The sequence below is a fragment of the Toxotes jaculatrix genome, chromosome 5, assembly GCF_017976425.1.
Source record: "Toxotes jaculatrix isolate fToxJac2 chromosome 5, fToxJac2.pri, whole genome shotgun sequence".
In the NCBI taxonomy this organism is placed as follows: Eukaryota; Metazoa; Chordata; class Actinopteri; family Toxotidae; genus Toxotes; species Toxotes jaculatrix.
This window is the reverse complement of record NC_054398.1, coordinates 19,667,503-19,685,131: the sequence shown is the minus strand read 5'-3', so window position 1 is coordinate 19,685,131 and position 17,629 is coordinate 19,667,503. Positions and strand designations below refer to the sequence as shown.

Here is a 17,629-nt window from a genome sequence, read left to right as displayed (position 1 = left end):
GTGTTTGTTGGTTTGATTGTTTCTTGGTTTGTTTATTTGTCAGAAGGATCACGCAAAGTGTACTGAACCCATTTGCACCGAACTGGGGGGCGGGCAAAAAGGCATTAACTTTTGGGGCAGGTCCAGATCATTTACTATGAATTACTACTTTTTTCTCTGAAGTCTGGTGTATGTTGTTTAACACTGGCATTGGCGGAGGCGCTCTCTGCATGCCCTTTCTAGTGAGCTCCTGAATTGTGAAGTGGATACAGCAGTGAAGCTTTGCATTTTACAGTGAAGCTTTGCATCTGCAGTGGCCACAACAGCTGTGCCAGAAGAGGCACTTTCAGTCGCTCTAACAGATCAAACTTGTGTTGATCCTTCTCTGTCAATGCATTACATTTTGAGGAGATGGATGGCCTACATTAAGTTTTCCCCCAAATGATCCAACATGACATCCCACGGGTGCCTCTGTGTGGATTTAATAGAAATTCTTGATTCACTACGTGAAGGTTCACACACAGCAATGTTTGCCTGAAGTTCAGTGAGGATATGAGCAAGTGTGTCTCTGTACTCAATGGCCAAATAAAACGGGAAAAGCCCAAATCATAATAGTAATACAAATATATGGAGTTGTACTTATGATACAAACAGGCAGGTGGCCAAATGGGCATCAACAAGGGCCAGAGAGGCAGTCTCATTTTTCCTCCTGACAGAAATGTCTACAACTAAGTGTGTGTCCTTTAAGTAGAGTTTGGATTGTCAACAGATGAAAATATACTGTGTGAGCACTGCTAGATGGCTGTTCCTAGGCCAGGACACACAAATCTCAACTCCTGTGAAATACACTGCTCCCACTGCCCGCATCCTACCCTCCTTTTTGTACAGGAAACTGCCCAGGACTTGATCTTAATTAGTTTGGCAATGAGTAGTAACATCCTCTGAGGATTAGAGATTGTTGTGATAGATTAGTGCAGGAAAACAGACCTTTCTTTTTTTTTTTTTATTTGCTACTGCACAGGAAAACAGAATGCTTTGGTAACTTAAAAACCTTAATGTGTGAATTTTGTAAAACAGAATAAACTTTTTTTTTTGTTAATTAAATAAATAAATAGACCTAAACATAGAGCTTACTGTTTAGTTATCTTGTAAATCTGGACCAAGCAACACATGTATGCCCATGAGATGACAGGGCTATGATCATACAGTGTGCTGAAATTTCATAACGTTGATTAATGTCACAAGTATGTGTTTTGTTGTGTCAGTGGAATTGGATCAGACATTCTCTGGGTGGTAAGGGTTGACTTTTCCTAAGCTACTTCTGTGGTCGGCTCAATTGGGATTTAGAAATACTTAAAATCCAAGATAAACTCAACCGGGGAGTTTGTGTTCAACATTTTTCTAAGTGATCAGAAGTCCACTTTTAGAACACAGATGTTTGAGTTTGTGTTCATTTGAGACATGCCTTCTTTTCCAAACACCATGTTACATTTAATAATTCAACTGTCAACACAACTTTCCTGATCTAACTCTTTTATATTCTCATAAACTGTTTTTTGTCTTCTACTAGCCAAGTGTTTCATTTGTTCTCTAGATTTGTTTTACAGTAATCTGTCAAGAAATGCTGTCGATTGTACTGACTGGTTGACATCAGGTGGTGTAGTTCCATTTTAAATGAACTCATTCTGAAAATGTGAATGTTGACGATTAAAGAGCAGCCTTTGATCATTTTTCAGAGGCCATGACTGTTATGCTTAAGGAGGCACTCTCTATGATTCTTGGCCTGAGCATTATTTTCTGTATAAATTACATACAAAGAAAGCTTAAGAGGTGTTTCTCAAGGGCTCAACATTTTTTACGCTTACACTCCATTGGCAAATCCACTATGGAAAAGCTGAACTATACTTCAAGTGCTGTATTTTAGTGTGGTTTGGAGCTGAGGTGGGGATCAATTGCTTGGTTTCTGCAGCAGCATCTCAGAAAGCCCCAGAGAGACAGGTCTGAAGGACAGGTGGGGAGCCACACAGTGCCACCTCAAACCACTGTCCCCATGGCAGGAAGAAGGGGGTGGGGGGGGGGGGGGCACCACAGAGTTAGAGACCAGCATTCCCAGAGACCCAAGACAGACAGGAGGTGGTCAGACACTGCTGTGTGTGTGCGAGTGTGTAGGGCTGCTTCTAGCGATTATTTTCATCATTGATTAATAGATTATAAATACTGAAAATTTAGCCTGCTTCCAAACTTCTGAATTGCTGCCCAGTAATGGCAGTTTCATGGCTTCAATGGCTGATTCAGTCTGACTTCCAAAGAAAAATGTCCCCCAGTTTCCCACAGCCCAAGCTAATGTTTTGTCCAACTAGCAGTCCAAAATGTAAAGATATTCCATTTGCAATAATGTAAAACAGAGAAAAGCAGCAAATTGTCAATTAGAGAACCTACAGCCTAGTGTGTGTGTGTTGTGAGGGGAGCTGAAAGAAAAATGATTGTTGTCATTTTTTTGTCCATTTTACTTATGCTTTCCTTTTATGTCCTCTTGGTTTTATTATTTTACTCTTGTCACTATTGTACAAAAGTCCCATGAATAGTTTTTAAACCTAGATCAAATCAACATTTGTTGTGACCACCCTTTAAAACAGCACCAACTCTCCTCAGTGCATTTGTGCACTTGACAGATAGGTTGTTTCAAGGATCTTGGAGAACTTGCCACAGTTCTTCTGTGGATTTAATCTGTCTAAGTGTCTTTTGTCTCTTTACATAATCCCAGACTGACTCCATGATGTTGAGATCAGGGCTCTGTGGGGGCCGGACCATGTGTTGCAGAACTCCTTGTTCTTCTTATCTCTGAAGATAGTTCTTTATGTCTCTGGTTGTATGTTTGGGGTCATTGTCCTGCTGTAGAATGAACTTGGGACCAGTCAGACACTTTCTTGATGATATTGGATGTTGGTAAGAACTCATTATCAACAGCTATTAATAATAGTTAATGAAAATAGTTGTTGGTTGCATCATTACAATACTCCTGTGCTGAAATAAAACTGCCTTTCCCCAGATTTTCACAAAGTCCCTCTACAAGACCAGGGCCAAATGATGGAGGATGGAAGGTCAGTCATATTGTACTTTAGTGGTGGAAATTTCTAACAAATTTTTGATTAATCTCATTATGTAAGCCTAAATGGTATGGTGTAAATCAGGGGTTCTGGGGTACCCTCTTTGCCCAGACCTGCAGATACCCTAACAATGTGGCTCATGCTGCCCTCTGCTGTTACATGAGCAGATTTCACCTAAATGGGCTTAACAGTTATGTAATATGAAAACCAGGGGTGTGGTAATGAGGGGAATAGTAATAACTAAGTACCCAAGGCCCCAGTGGGGAGATAGCCCTAAAATGCCTGGAATTGTTTTGGGGGTTTTTTTCTATCTTTAATTTGAAAAATTTAAATTGTTAGTGTTATAAATAAGCTTTCTTTTATTATGAAATACTTTAACACAATAATACTTTCTCTGAGTAGGGGCCAGAGTAAGATGGTTTTCCACCTTTGTCTTATGCTCAGGATATAACAAACACCTGAACAACTGTAATAGAAAACTGTAACATGGTGAAAGCTTCACACAGTCATTACAGTATGTTGAAAAAAAGAGGGCTGAAATATGCTGAGATTGTGTCTGAAAACGTGCGGACAATGTGGCTTAAATTCCCCCCCGTGGACATTAAAGTTCTTTGAATCTGAATCTGAAAATGTTTCTGAAATGTGTTGTAATGATTTGATTATGGATTATTCTAATAGCCACTACGGATGCATGAGTTTACCTGTTGCTTCAGCTGTTTGTGCAGGCATGACAATAGATGTATTAAAAGGAGAAGGGGGCCCACTGAGACTGCATGTACATGGGACCCAAATTTAGGTGCTAAGCTACTGATGAAAACCCTGTGACACCGTAGACTGGATTACCAGTTGGGCAAAGTTTTCATCTTACTGATAATATTGTGTTGTCCATGTAGACGTTACTAGATTTTTTTGCTGGTTGTATTAATGTATTGGCAGCTTTAACAATGTGATTTCTCTGAGTTATTTTCTTTAAGATAAATTATTCATTGTATAAATGGTCAGAAAATAGTGAAAAATGCTTCTTATTATTCCTTGAAGCCAAAGTTAACATATTCTGATTGCTTTTTGTTGTTTCTTGGGTAACAATGAAACTGCCATGCATTGTGGGGGGTTATCAGGTGCCCAAGAACACTCTTTCGCCCGGGGCCCCCCAAGGAGGTTACTCTGGCCATGACTGTAGTTATATTGTTATTAAGTACGAACTGTTATTAACCATTTAGGAGTAGATCAGATTCATGCGATAAACACCTTTAACGAGTTGAAACCCGCAGCAGTATAAACGCTGTTAACAGTATCGTTAAACCGCCATCAACATTGTTCTCTCGTCACTTTGTGCGACTCGAATGAATTGTTTAAAATTTGTCTATTTGTTAAACGTAATAATGCCAATAACGTCGGTAAACTAAAACAATGGTGTACATATCGTCGGGAGGATTTATGTAAAGCCGTTATCTAAAACACACAGCCTGTGGTTTCTTTGTGGCGGCGGCCTGCGACTGTTCCATTCATAGCAGGCCAATAAGAGCGCAGCGTACTCAGAGGTTCCATCCAATAGTGGCGCTGCTTGTTGTTTGGCCTTGTTGCGACCGCGGACAGACAGAAGCAAGTGGACCGGTTTGAAGCTAAGCTAATTCAGTCACGTTACAGCCGGTGAATTTTGATTTTTGCATCAGCTCCATTTGAAGCACATGCTTGTATCTGCTTTCGAAAAATCAAAGCTACCTGCTAATATTTGAAACATTAGGCTAAGAAGCAGAACCGGGTATTTATTTTGATAAACCGCTTCTCTCCCGCTAGCTATATTGGCAGCGGGTAGGCGCCAGTCGTGTTTGACAACAGCGCTTTTCGGTCACGTTCCTGGTGTTGTTGATGTTGTTTGTAGCTGCTGACTGAAGTGGCAAAAAGGAAAAAGAAACCTCACGTCGGTTAAAAAGAAAAGTGAAGCATGGCAGAATTTCTCGAAGATCCGTCGGTTCTCACGAAAGATAAGCTGAAGAATGAGCTCGCTGCCAACAATGTGCCACTTCCCAGCGGAGAGCATAAAAAAGAAGTGTACGTGCAGCTGTATCTGAAAAACTTAACCGTACTGAACAACAAGAAGAGCCCACCTGCAGACACTTTCTCCAGCGACGAGGAGTTACCTGCTCCTGTGGTGTCCAACAAAAGCCGATCTGGAAGAGTAAGTTTAATTTATTGTCACAATGGGTTTTATTTAGTTTTGATTTGTGGGTAATTGTGATGTGATACTGCGGTCGTCTGTATGGATGAAAGTGCGAGTTATGACCGATATTATATTATGAACTTTATTATTCTACAGAAAGCTACTAAAAAGACCGACAAGCCTCGCACAGAGGAAGTGGAGGTGACAGACCTCACCGATGAAGATTTAAAACAACAGCTGGCAAAGCATGGTGTGGAATCAGGACCCATTGTTGGTGAGTTCCTGGAAGCATGTCTTACGTTTCAGTTAATCAAAGACACAAAAATCTGAAGTATAATTATGGTACTACTAATTCATTTGGGAAAACAATGTTGCAAAACAGTTTGCGTGAACTAAAACATTTCAGACATTTTTTTCAATAATGTAATAACATCTATAGTATTACCGAATATTTTAAATACATTAAATAAATATGTTTTTACTGTACAACTGTGACTATGGTCAATGTCAGTAGGACATTTTACAACTGAAAAAAAAAAACTTATTTCATCATAAAAGAAAGTTGAGTGAGACCTCACTAGAATCGTTTTTTGTTCACAGAATTAGGGTGAATTAATTTCCAATAAGTACTGGCCCAATCTGCTGAAATATGAGTAGAAAAGTAAAACTTAAAATCTCATAAATACAAAATGGTATCCCCAGTGAAAACACAGGACTAAAGGCTGCTTTCACTTTCAAAATGATTGACTCATCCTCCTGCAGGGATGTAATGTTAATGAAGCAGCACTGCATGCACCAGTAAGGTTATTTGTTTCAACAAAAATAAGCACATCATGCTAAAGTGAAAGTACAGAGTATTACCTTATATTAACCCTGTTTTCGTTCCTTTGTCTAATCCATTCAGCCTCAACCCGCAAGTTGTATGAGAAGAAGCTGCAGAAGCTTTTGGACCAGCCTCCAGCTGAACCTGAAGCTCCTACAGATGTCACAGCTCTTCCCAAGGCAGACAGTAACCAGAATGGCAACACAAATTCTGACCAGTATAGTGACAAGGAAGATGGTGAGCTCTGACTGCGCACTGCTCGTGATTTTTGCAAATGTCACTTTACTTACCAAAGCAAATAATATAAATAACATGCTTCTTGCAGATTTATCAAGGTTTACAAGGTTAAATGTTGGAAAAAAACACTGATTATTGTAGTGATATCACCATGTTTTACTGTTGTCCTTATAATACCTCTGTTTTTTGTTTTTTCAGAAGAGATTGCTGCCCCTGAACCAGAGCCAGTTCCTGTGGTAGAGAAACCAGTGAGGAGCAGAGGGAAAGCTCCAGTTACTGTCAGGACCAGCAGCAGACGACAAACCAAGGTGAGGTACATTTTTGTTATTCCCAAGCTTCATGATGAGAGTAATTTTTTCTGTTTGCATGAACGGATTTTGATATTACACTGACAGGTGGTGGAGGAAATTGTTGTTGAAGAGACTCCAAAGAAGGCCAGTGAGAGTGTTGTTGAAGATATCCTTGCCAATGAAATAAGCACACCAACAGGCATCAGGTAACAGTTGTTCATGATTTTTCGGGCTTGCTCATCAATCATGTACTCCTAACTTTTACTACATTGGGGAAATAAAAAAACAGAGATGGGGAAACAACTTTGAGGATGGTCTTTGGTGTCAAATGTAACCGCTATCTCAATACCACCTGAGCAAGTATCACCCGCTGAGGAAAAATTTGGGGGAAAAGCTAGTAAACTGGACCTTGAGTGTTTTTGCCAAGTTAGCCTAAAACTTTGATTTCATTGTTTCTATGATCAGTGCGACCTGCAGGCGTCCGATCCGAGGGGCTGCTGGTCGACCTCTAAAACCAAGTGAGTACTGGCTGGATGAGTCCCGCGTGCAGCACAGCATCCACACAGAGAGCCGCTCTTACTCAGAGTCTTTCTCGCGACCGGGCAGCGCCGTTTCTTCAAGCAAAGCCACAGCCCGACGAGGCTTCCTGTCCGTGTTGCTTAAGCTCCTGCTCCTTGTTGTGGTGGGTGGTTCTCTCTACTATGCCTACCAGAACCTGGATGCAGATCAGATCAACACCCTCAAAGGCCTCCTGGACAGCGTCATTGTCCCACTCCAGGGCGCTGTGGACAGCGCAGCCACCTACCTGGGGATCAGCAGCAGCAGTGCTACAGAGAGCACCGGCAAGTAAAGACCCTCAGCAGTCCCTCGCCATACCCACACCACCTCCCTGCCTCCTGCGACAGCGCACCACAACTCAAGCAGAAAACTTGGCTCACCTCTTATCTTTTCCTATATGGTTGGACAACGGACACAGATTTAATTGGAATGATAAACTTCCTCCTCTATGGATTCCAGCTTTCCTCTCACCACAAGAGGGAGGTATAACTAAAACAGTAGCTTCTGGATAACACTGTTTTGTGGCAGTCAGAAGAGACTAATGTTAATGTTGATTTTAATCTGTGAATCGTTTTTGTCTTTGTGTGTATTTAACCCTTGTCTGTAGAAACAAGTGCAGAATGGAGAGGCCAATTTATCCATGCATGGTTATAGTTTTTGAAGGTCATACTGTAGTTTCTAATGCTCTGTGCCAGGTGTTTTTCTGATGGTGAAGTGCCTGGACACTGTTAGCACTTAGTGCCCTCCCATTTTTCGAGCACAAAACAGCGCTACTATTAATATGAGAATGTCAACATGTGTTTCTATATGAATTTCAAAATTTGCTCTGTAGCCATAGAGTTAGGTAGAGTGATTCATTATTTCTATGGTGCTCAGGTCAATTCTGCTCAACCTTTTTATCGTGGTCTGTGCTGGGAGGAGACACGTGGTGTAGTCAGGTCACATCACTGCATGAGGAAAATCAGCCCACATTCAAGTTGAAGTAAAAAAAAAAATTATTTTTTTTTCTTTCAGTGGCTGATCACTGCTTTAATCAATATATATGGGGCTCTATTATTATGACTAAACTGATAATTCTGGTCACTGTGTTGTAATCACGATTTTTACTGTCCATGGACTGAAAGAAAATTTACTGTACTTTTGGTATCTTTTATCAACCTCCTCGTCCGAATGCAAACAGAAAACTTTGAATGAAACAACTTTTTAGTATTAATTATCTACCATTTATCTGACAAGTAATCCCTGGGGAAAGTAAAATTGCAGTATTCGATCATAGATTATGACCTTCCAGCCCTGTCAGTGTGCCCATACGAGTTTACATGCTTTGAGTTTTAGTGCTCTGTTGTGCTTTTATTTTGTTCTGTTTTTATTAGATTTCTGATCCTTCGGTCCTAAACGCAGGACTGGCTGTTGCAGTGCACCCACATAGCCCACCTCACTGACTGCATGTGTCCAGACATCGCAGGTCTACGAAGACAACACATGGAGAAAGTAAATCTTTTTGGGACATTTAATCAGTGAATTCTCTTCAGAACTTTGACTACTTCTGCCTGTGCAAATTACCATAATTAAGACACTGTAGGTTACTCTGGGGTGCAAGGATTTATTCACTGGAGGTGATGTCGGGGGTGGGAAAATTTCTGGGGCATCTTTGTTTCTATTTTGATATTTTTCTAAAGTGGTGTGTTCAACTTTTTTATAGCACATTTTAAGGTAACATTTGAAAGCAATACATGCAAGTGATACTGTATCTTAATCTGAACCTTGCTGACTTAACACAACTGATTCATCATCAGGCAGCTCTCCCACAATGGACAGAAACGACAGGGGTTATGTGGGTAAGGATTTTTAATCTGTTTATTTATGATATTGTAGGCAGTGTATCATAAAATAAACTTGGTTGTTACCAGATTTTTCCTCCTTTGTCGTCTGTAGCTCTGCCTGGACATCTGTCAATGATGAAGCCAGAATTTTTTAATGTTTTAATTATTTGCAACACATTTATACATTGCTACTATTTTCTCAAGCAATCCATACTTTTTTAGGATTTTTGAAAAATGTGATAGTGGAATGTTGACACAGTACAAGGCTACTACTGTGTTAGTAGCCATACAATTACTATGGGGTAATGCAGAAAGTTAAACTGTGTTGTAATGTAAAACAAAAATATAAAATGTCTTCATATGAGAAGTTAGAATTGTTGGCAAATATTGTAACTTAATAAAAAACTTGAATATGTTCTTACAGCTGCTTACAACTACACTGAAACTATTTAATAGATGTTCACCTACTGCTTTTAAATAAGTAAATAGGGGGACTTCATGTAAAGTGTAGTCATGCGTTTCTCACAAACCAGTTGAGGAGTGCACTAAATCTGGCAACCGCGATTGTCCTGACGGGCGGGGCACTCAGTCTATACCGTTTGCAATTCAGAAAATACAAAGGAAGTGGGCGAGCGGGTATAAAGAATCTAACATCTCCGTGTCTTGGGTTTAAAAAACGGTTAAACAATCAGACATCTTTGTCTTTTCTTCGATAAAAAGGCGACAATAACGTTATTTTGTGAAAAAAAAAACTCGTAAACGATTTAACTCATTGGAGATGTTGGCACAGCAATACGCTCGTTTTACACGCGGCAAGCCTTTGTCTGCTACACTGGCACCTGAGGGTAGGGGTTAACTTATGTTAGCGTTACTAGCAGTTAGCCAACACCGTAAACGTTACAAGAGTTAGCTCACCTTACACAGCCGTTGGAAAAGCCTACTCGAGATGCTTTATCAACCATTAACGTATTCTTACCGTGCGAATTTTCCTTCTGTTATCGTAGTCTCTGTACACACCTGAAATGTGGCAGCTTGACCAGGTGCGTGAAGTCCCATTAGTACCCCGATGTTCTCCCTGTCGGAGGTCGAAGAACCACCGTAGGTCGCGGCTCCTGATGGAAGACAGCAGCCCACATTGGAAGCTTCTGCAGAGCCTAGCAAGGCAGAATACACACCCCTCTTTGTGTAGTGAATTTAAAGTGGACATCACTTCAGGTCTCTCTTACCATCCTGAAGCGCCTTGCAGACTTTCTACAGAATTATTTCTGCTGAGCACCTGTAAATGCTATATATATATTTTCTTATTTCACTCAAGAGCTGTTACATGTTATACAAGTTGCTGTGGTTCAGTGTGGTGCACAGGTTTCCTTTGTCAGCTTTCTTTCTTTCTGTTGATGATTTCCTCCTGGTGCTGAGCAAAGACGAGCTGTGTGATTGCTTTATGTGAAGGTCAGTGTGACAGATCCCCCCTGTCTTTCCATCAAATGTAAATACCAAAATGTGTGGAACAGTGTGTGTACACACAGTGTACACACTGCTGTAGCCTTATTAGTTGTCAGATTAATTTTATTTATATAGCCCAATATAACAAATTTGCCTCATAGGGCTTTTGAATCTGTACCATCTGCACCCTCTGTTCTTAGACCCTCAAACCGGTGAGGAAAAACCTTTAACAGTGAAAAGAAATAGAAGAAATCTCAGGGACAGAAGCGGGATCCCTCTCCCAGGATGGACAGGCATGGACTAGATGTCATGTACACAGAATAGATCACATGTTAGATTTACAGTACGATCAGAATGACAGAGATTGTAAACACATGAAGAATATGATCCTGGAGGACATCAATTAACAGGTGCCACTAAAAAGGTAGGACCTGAGCCACATTACCTCCTAGAAGTAATTTATTTCTAATCAATAATAAACTATTATAGTTGTGATTTATGTTAATAATATGCTTTTTATGTGTGGTATGTGGAACTTTTTTTTTTGACCGTGTCTCTTTATTATTTAACAGGAAATGTGTGCTGTTGTCGGTGAGCATTGTACCAGCTGACTGAGGTGACCGTTGGAGTGCCAAACTGAGACTTTGTAGGGGATGGAGAGGCTTAGTCAATTAAATCCAGAGGACTGCAGCCTGACAACACAGCAGGGAGAGGAGCAGGCGCACAGTACAGCACACCAAGGGTGAGTCCTACTGTAGCATCGGACAAAGGACAAGAATTTATATTCAAAGTAGCTGGACCCTCAAGACAACAGGTGAACAACCATGTTTTCATATTGTGTAGATTTGAGAAATCTGAACTTGTCTTTTTGTGGTGAAAGAGAAGTTGTCCAAACTTTTTTTTGTATCAAGTAACAACAGCTGAATATGCTCAGCTCAGATCTTCTTCTTAAGCCATTTAGAACTGCAAGTCACATTTATTTTTTAATCTGTTTATCCATGTTTTTTGATGGCATGTTCAAGTTTCACTGCTTATCTCCAGATGCACTGAGAGAACCATCATCTGCATCACTGAAAGGATACTGTCTTTCTATACTATAAAGAACATTGAAATACATTGATAGTATAGCCATTCAGGCAGAGCATGTGCAGGTTTTTTTTTACTGAAGAGGGTTGGCAGGTTGAGATGTAGTTTTGTTAGGAAGTTTGTGGCTCATCAAATAATTACCAAGAATAAGTGCATATTAATATAAGTAAATATTACATTTTTGAAAAATAATTAGAAACAGTTACACATCTTAGACAGTTTTCCGTATTGTCTATGCAACATATTGAAACAACCGAAAGTCTTCCCTTCCTCTCCACTTCACCTGCCTGTGTTCAAGTTCAGCTGCGGCTCAGCCTTCCTCTGTTGCATACAGATATTTGACAGGTCCCACACAGCTGTCTTTTCTACAGTGTTTGCATGGAAAGGCAGTAATCTGATGATACTCTTCATATTTAGGTACCAACTGTGCATTTTATTGTGCTTAATAAAAAGTCATGAAAACTACTGTCCCCCTCGTGACCTTGCAGGCTAAGCCACCTCATTAAGCGCTCGTGTTTACATGCCTGGAGTGCACAACGCTTTCTCTTCGTAATCCAGTTTCACCGGGCTAATGAATGGACAGATTCCCCGATGCACGTTCAATGGGTCTTTATACCCATTTTCTTTTATCTTGTTAAGAGATGGATTAATTATCCAGATGTCTTAGTATCAGTGCCTCTTGCTTTTCAATATTTACAATGTGCAGCATTCAGCATTAAACCGTTCCCAAATGTATAATGAGCAAAATATTCACTGGCTAATAAATCATGTATCATTCAGATTGTTTCTGGCTATCGTTATTTAATAATGGCGTTATTATAGTTGTAATAAAGGCTAATGCATTATACTTTACTTGTCTCTGAGAGAGAATTAGGGTAGCCATAATTTATTCAATAAATTCATAATACTCTAAAATAGAAATCAATTGTTACTGTTCTTTAGAGACACCTTATTAGATATAAGGTTAATGTTCATCTGTAGGGTAGGCGCAGCAGATGGAGGTAGTGTTAAGGGATTACAGTAACTCCTTTAACAGTCTGCAGTCAGTCAGTCAAGTTTGGCATCCGATTATAGTTCTCCATCCTCCATTTGGGGAGGAGGGTGGAGGGAGGAGAGAGAAGAGCAGTGGAGCTCTGTGCAGCTCACAGCTCCCCGGTCCGGCCCTGAGTCACATGTGCTCTGTGCTACCACTGCAGCTGACCGGATACCTGCCTCGACTGTCTGGACTGTACAAACAGAGGCTGTGGGAGGTGTTGTGGATGCAGGGGGTACGCAGCTCTGTGGAAACACACCTTAGGTATCCATTCAGTTTGCCATGCTGATTACATGGTGGTATTTATACCTCGCAGCTCGGAGCATCGCCCAACAATGCAAGTATTGCTGCTGTGTTTTTTTGTGTCTAGCTGCGTGTCCTTTGAAGGTGAACTCTGCAGAAGGATAATGTGTGGGACGGAGCTGAGACAGTGTGTTTTCTTTTTTTCTTTTAATGGATATAGATGTCAGAGAAGTCATGCTTCCATTAGTGCTACTGAGATAAATTGTCAGGCTTAATTTGTAATCTCTCTACACTCTGAGTGTAACGTGCTACATCCTGAATGCAGTATTTATGAGGTTTGAGCACGCAGCCTGCTTTCTGGACTCAAGAGTCTTTGCCTTGCCTGTGTCTGTGTGAAATGTTTGTCACTCATCAGCACACACTGTATGCCTAACCAGGTTCATTCTTCTCTTGTTTTTTTTCTCTTTCTTCTTTCATTTACACTCCTCAGCGTTTAAAATGGCCTCAATCCTGCAGAAGCTAATCACTCCGCTGTTCAGTGGTCCTCCTGAGCCCCCCAGAAATAAAGTGACAGTGGTGGGCGTGGGCCAGGTTGGCATGGCCTGTGCTGTCAGCATCTTGCTCAGGGTAAGAGTCCCACTGGTTCTGCCTCTGCTCGGATTACCCACCTGCCTGCTGGTATCACAGGACGGGGTAATACCCAGGATCCTCAGAGACTGACTCAGGATTACTGATCTCTTGGTGTCTGATCTGGGTGTTATCCTTCCCCTGTCCTTGTTAAGGTGTGGGGACAATCGCAGAAAACTTACTTGTCATTAAAAGTGAAAACCTACAGTGACTTTCTTCTAAAGCAGTTCAGCTTAACTTTTCTTCTTCAGCTGAAATTGGGCAGCAACTTCCTGTCTGAAAAGCAATAATTACTGAGTTTAGTTTATTACAGTTATATGTCAGGGACTATGTATGAAAAACATGAATTGCATTCAAAGAGAAAAGATGTACCATATTTAGCATCTAGCTGATTTCCTTATTTCAATATAACTAATCCAGAAACAGTGAATAGGAAATACTAAATTAACTAAACTTGCTTAGGTAAGCAAGTAAATACACTGTATTTATGATGAGATTTTGATTTGATTCAGTACTGATTACAGTTACCTTCCCTGATGTGTGCAGGAGCTGGCCGATGAGCTGGCCATGGTGGACGTGATGGAGGACAAGCTAAAAGGAGAGATGATGGACCTGCAGCACGGCAGCCTCTTCCTCAAAACCCCAAAAATAGTTGCAGACAAAGGCAAGTTCATATCCGAGATATGCAATGAAATTAAATGTTAGAACTTAGTTTAATAAACACAGTTCAGGTATTTGCAGAATGCAGTGGACACTCTGACCACTTTTTAATGCCTGTAAAAAAAAAAGGTTTGAATCTGAAAGTGAAGACTGAGCTTTTGCTGTCTTCAGCATCACGACAGAGTCCTCCTCTTTCCTCTTCTCTGTCAGATTACTCTGTGACTGCAAACTCCCGCATTGTGGTGGTGACAGCTGGAGTCCGTCAGCAGGAGGGGGAGAGCAGGCTGAACCTCGTCCAGAGAAACGTCAACATCTTTAAGCACATCGTACCCCAGATCGTCAGATACAGCCCAGACTGCATCATCATTGTGGTTTCCAACCCAGGTGCTGTCTAACACACATCTCTCTCTGTCTTTTTGTGTCTCCCACAAAGACAGTGATGCTAACATTTCTCTTCAACAGTGGATGTTCTGACTTATGTGACCTGGAAACTGAGTGGCCTTCCCAAGCACCGCGTCATCGGCAGCGGCACCAACTTGGACTCAGCCCGCTTCCGCTTCCTGATGGCCGACAAACTGGGAATCCACCCCAGCAGCTTCAACGGATGGATCCTGGGAGAACATGGAGACACCAGTGGTGAGGATTTGTGGCATTTGTGTTTTGTCAGCACCCTGAATCAACTCTGCCTGTGAGCAAGCACAAGGGAAGTATCACTGTCGTGTCTTAAGTTTATGAAAGGAAGCTGATGGTTTCAACGTGTGTTTTAGTGCCTGTGTGGAGTGGAACGAACGTAGCTGGAGTCAACCTACAGACATTAAACCCGGAAATCGGCACCGACAGTGACGATGAGAACTGGAAGGAGACCCACAAGATGGTGGTGGACAGGTAAGCCAGAGTTCACTTGGGTTTCTCAGATTTCCTTGATTGTTACAAAATACTTATATCTAAATATTTTGGTTCAAAACTTAATCTTTAAATAATGATCATGTTAAATCCGTATAGTTTCTTCAGATCATCTGATTTTGAATGCGTTGTCCCTGTTTTGTCATGTGTATGAACTAGTGTTGTAGTGGTATTAAATTAAGATTTTTTTTTAATTGAAATTAATTATTTTGAAAAGATTTAGATAGTCAGTGATCAGACATAAATTATTTATTCAGGTCTCCTTCTGTCTGCCTCTGTCTCTTCCACAGAGGACAAAAACAGTCGTCATGAGGCAAAATCTGCTTCAAAGAGTGTTGTTGTGTTTTATGAGTTTATTTTTAACACCTCACATCATGTCTTCATTACATTTCAGATCAACTAACAGTAATAAGTCGAGACATTAAGCAGTCCAAACTTAGTTTTTGGTGTTTTAGGTTGTGTCCATGTGTCTCTCAGTGCTTATGAGGTGATCCGACTGAAGGGTTACACCAACTGGGCCATTGGTCTGAGTGTAGCTGACCTGACAGAGAGCCTCATGAGGAACATGAACAGGATTCATCCAGTTTCAACCATGGTGAAGGTAAAGGATGTTCACTCACTCACACCCGCAGAGACTCATTTTCACATGCATTTTACATGTGAACAGAGACTAAAACTGCATAGCCAAGCTAAAGTTAATATCTACAACAAACAATGTTTATAATGGAAAAAGACTAGTAACAGCAAAGATTGTTCTTAAACTGCATACATTTAAAGTTTTCATGCTCATACTCAGGTAATGAATCTAAACTCCAAAATAGCAAATTCCCATTATTATAAATTGATTTTGATTTACTTAGATTTAAATATGAATCTTGACTTTTTGCTTTTAACTGTAAATTTAAATTTATTTTTCCCAGTTTGTATTTATTTTTCTTAAATCAAGTTTAGTTCTTAGTAACAAACCTCTGGACACAATCATTTTTGTTCCCCAAGTGCTGCATTTAAAACTAACGTTAAGAAAAGTAATAATCACTCATTTCAAGCCTTTGATTTAATTTGTAACTAACTACCTTTCCTTTTTTCACTCACTTTAATAAGAAATGGTAATGAGTTGAATTTTGTGCAGGTCTTATCACTTCTCTTGTGGCTTTAATCTTTGTTTTACAGATATTAATATTCTCACACGGTGGTTTTTGTTGATTGACAGGGCATGTATGGAATCATTGATGAAGTTTATCTCAGTCTGCCCTGCGTGCTGAACAGCGGGGGCGTGGCCAGCGTGGTCAACATGACCCTGACAGATGACGAGGTGGCCCAACTGCAGGCCAGTGCCAACACACTGTGGGACATCCAGAAGGACCTGCAGGACATCTAACTGACCAGTAGGGGGCGGCATAGCTGCACCTTCCTGACTGCTCATCGCCTACTAATACACTGCAGTCGCTAACACCAGACAGCTCCTCCTTCCACACCTTCAAGCCACTGCCCTCTGTAGAGTCACAGGCGTGTGTACGGAGATCTAATCCCGACAGATTTAGCTGTAGATGTCAGAGTTTGTTCACTTCTCGCTGGAGACCAAATGTGACATTATCTGGGTGAAATGTTGCTCTGACTCATTTGTCCTCGACTGTGTTGTTGCAGTGTGGGACCATGTGTCACTCATGTTGCTTTGACGTGTAATAAAGCCAGTTTGTTGATGCTTGAACAAGATGCGCACTTGTTCAGTTATTCAGTGGTGAAGTTAAAATCTACTGTGAAATAGAATTAATACATTCACTCACTGAGCGTTTGATCAGGAACACCATACTAACACTGGGTAGTTCCTCCCAACCCGGTACGACAGAGCCAACACATGTGCATATGGTTTCCAGGGAAACAGTAATGTCAATCACATTTAAGGAAAACATCACAATGGATTTTAGATATCCTGGCGTTGGTTTAATGAGTAGGTTTGTACTGTATGAGTGCATTTCTCACACAAATATTAGATTATGCACACAATTCAAAATGTCAGTTCACAGGTTTGATATGTCCTCTCCTAAACCTTTCTGGGCTCTGACGTTTCTGGTCACTTTTAATGTAAACACATCTTAATGATGATTTCTAGATCCAATATACAGTTCCTTTTTTTTCTAGATACTTTATTGCACATAAACCATTTACTGAAAGACAGTAAATGTAAAACATCTCTGGTAAGTAACGACCCTATGGTGAGCATCTTCCAAAAATAAAACAGTTGCTTCTACAGAAAATTGTTCACTTAGTAGCCTTTACATGTACAAATGTACTTAGAAAAAAAACAGGATTAAACCCTGGACACCTTTACATCTCAGCTGCTGACCTCTGTTTGGCCCAGTCACAGCTTGGTCAGGCTGCCATTCCCAATAAGACTCACTGGGCCACCTCTTTAGTGACCCCAGTGTAGACAGTGTGATGATGTCTGACTGAGCTGTGTTTAGCCAGGTGTTAATCACTGGGTGGTGAGAATGACTTAATTGTTGCCTCAAGCTGACAGACTTTTTTTTTTTCTCTTTCATTTCAGTTAATTGCTTAAGTTGTACCACTGTAAAAGGAAATTCCCTCCATGCCCAACACACGCTGAAAGCTGCAACGTCCATAAGGAGGAGAAAATGAAACCATTTCAGTCCAGCAA

At 40.7% G+C, this 17,629-nt stretch overlaps 2 protein-coding genes across 3 annotated transcripts; both read left to right on the top strand.

Moving 5' to 3' along the window:
* The first annotated feature begins 4,670 nt into the window (after nt 1–4,670).
* tmpob (thymopoietin b) lies at nt 4,671–9,064 on the top strand. Its single transcript, XM_041037860.1, has 6 exons — nt 4,671–5,265; nt 5,404–5,521; nt 6,152–6,307; nt 6,506–6,615; nt 6,703–6,803; nt 7,063–9,064. Exons 1-6 carry the CDS (start codon nt 5,032–5,034, stop codon nt 7,445–7,447), a joined length of 1,104 nt encoding a protein of 367 aa, XP_040893794.1. The 5' UTR covers nt 4,671–5,031; the 3' UTR covers nt 7,448–9,064.
* Nucleotides 9,065–9,575: 511 nt separating this feature from the next.
* ldhbb (lactate dehydrogenase Bb) lies at nt 9,576–16,808 on the top strand. 2 transcript variants are annotated; one of them, XM_041037862.1, is made up of 10 exons: nt 9,576–9,823; nt 9,983–10,845; nt 10,994–11,163; nt 13,274–13,410; nt 13,957–14,074; nt 14,281–14,454; nt 14,533–14,706; nt 14,838–14,955; nt 15,451–15,574; nt 16,184–16,808. In XM_041037862.1, the coding sequence occupies exons 4-10, from the start codon at nt 13,282–13,284 to the stop codon at nt 16,349–16,351; spliced, it is 1,005 nt and encodes a 334-aa protein (XP_040893796.1). In that variant the 5' UTR covers nt 9,576–9,823; nt 9,983–10,845; nt 10,994–11,163; nt 13,274–13,281; the 3' UTR covers nt 16,352–16,808. The 2 variants fall into 2 exon arrangements, with proteins under 2 accessions (XP_040893796.1, XP_040893795.1); XM_041037861.1 differs by having other exon boundaries at nt 9,576–10,427; nt 10,622–10,845.
* Nucleotides 16,809–17,629: the final 821 nt, after the last annotated feature.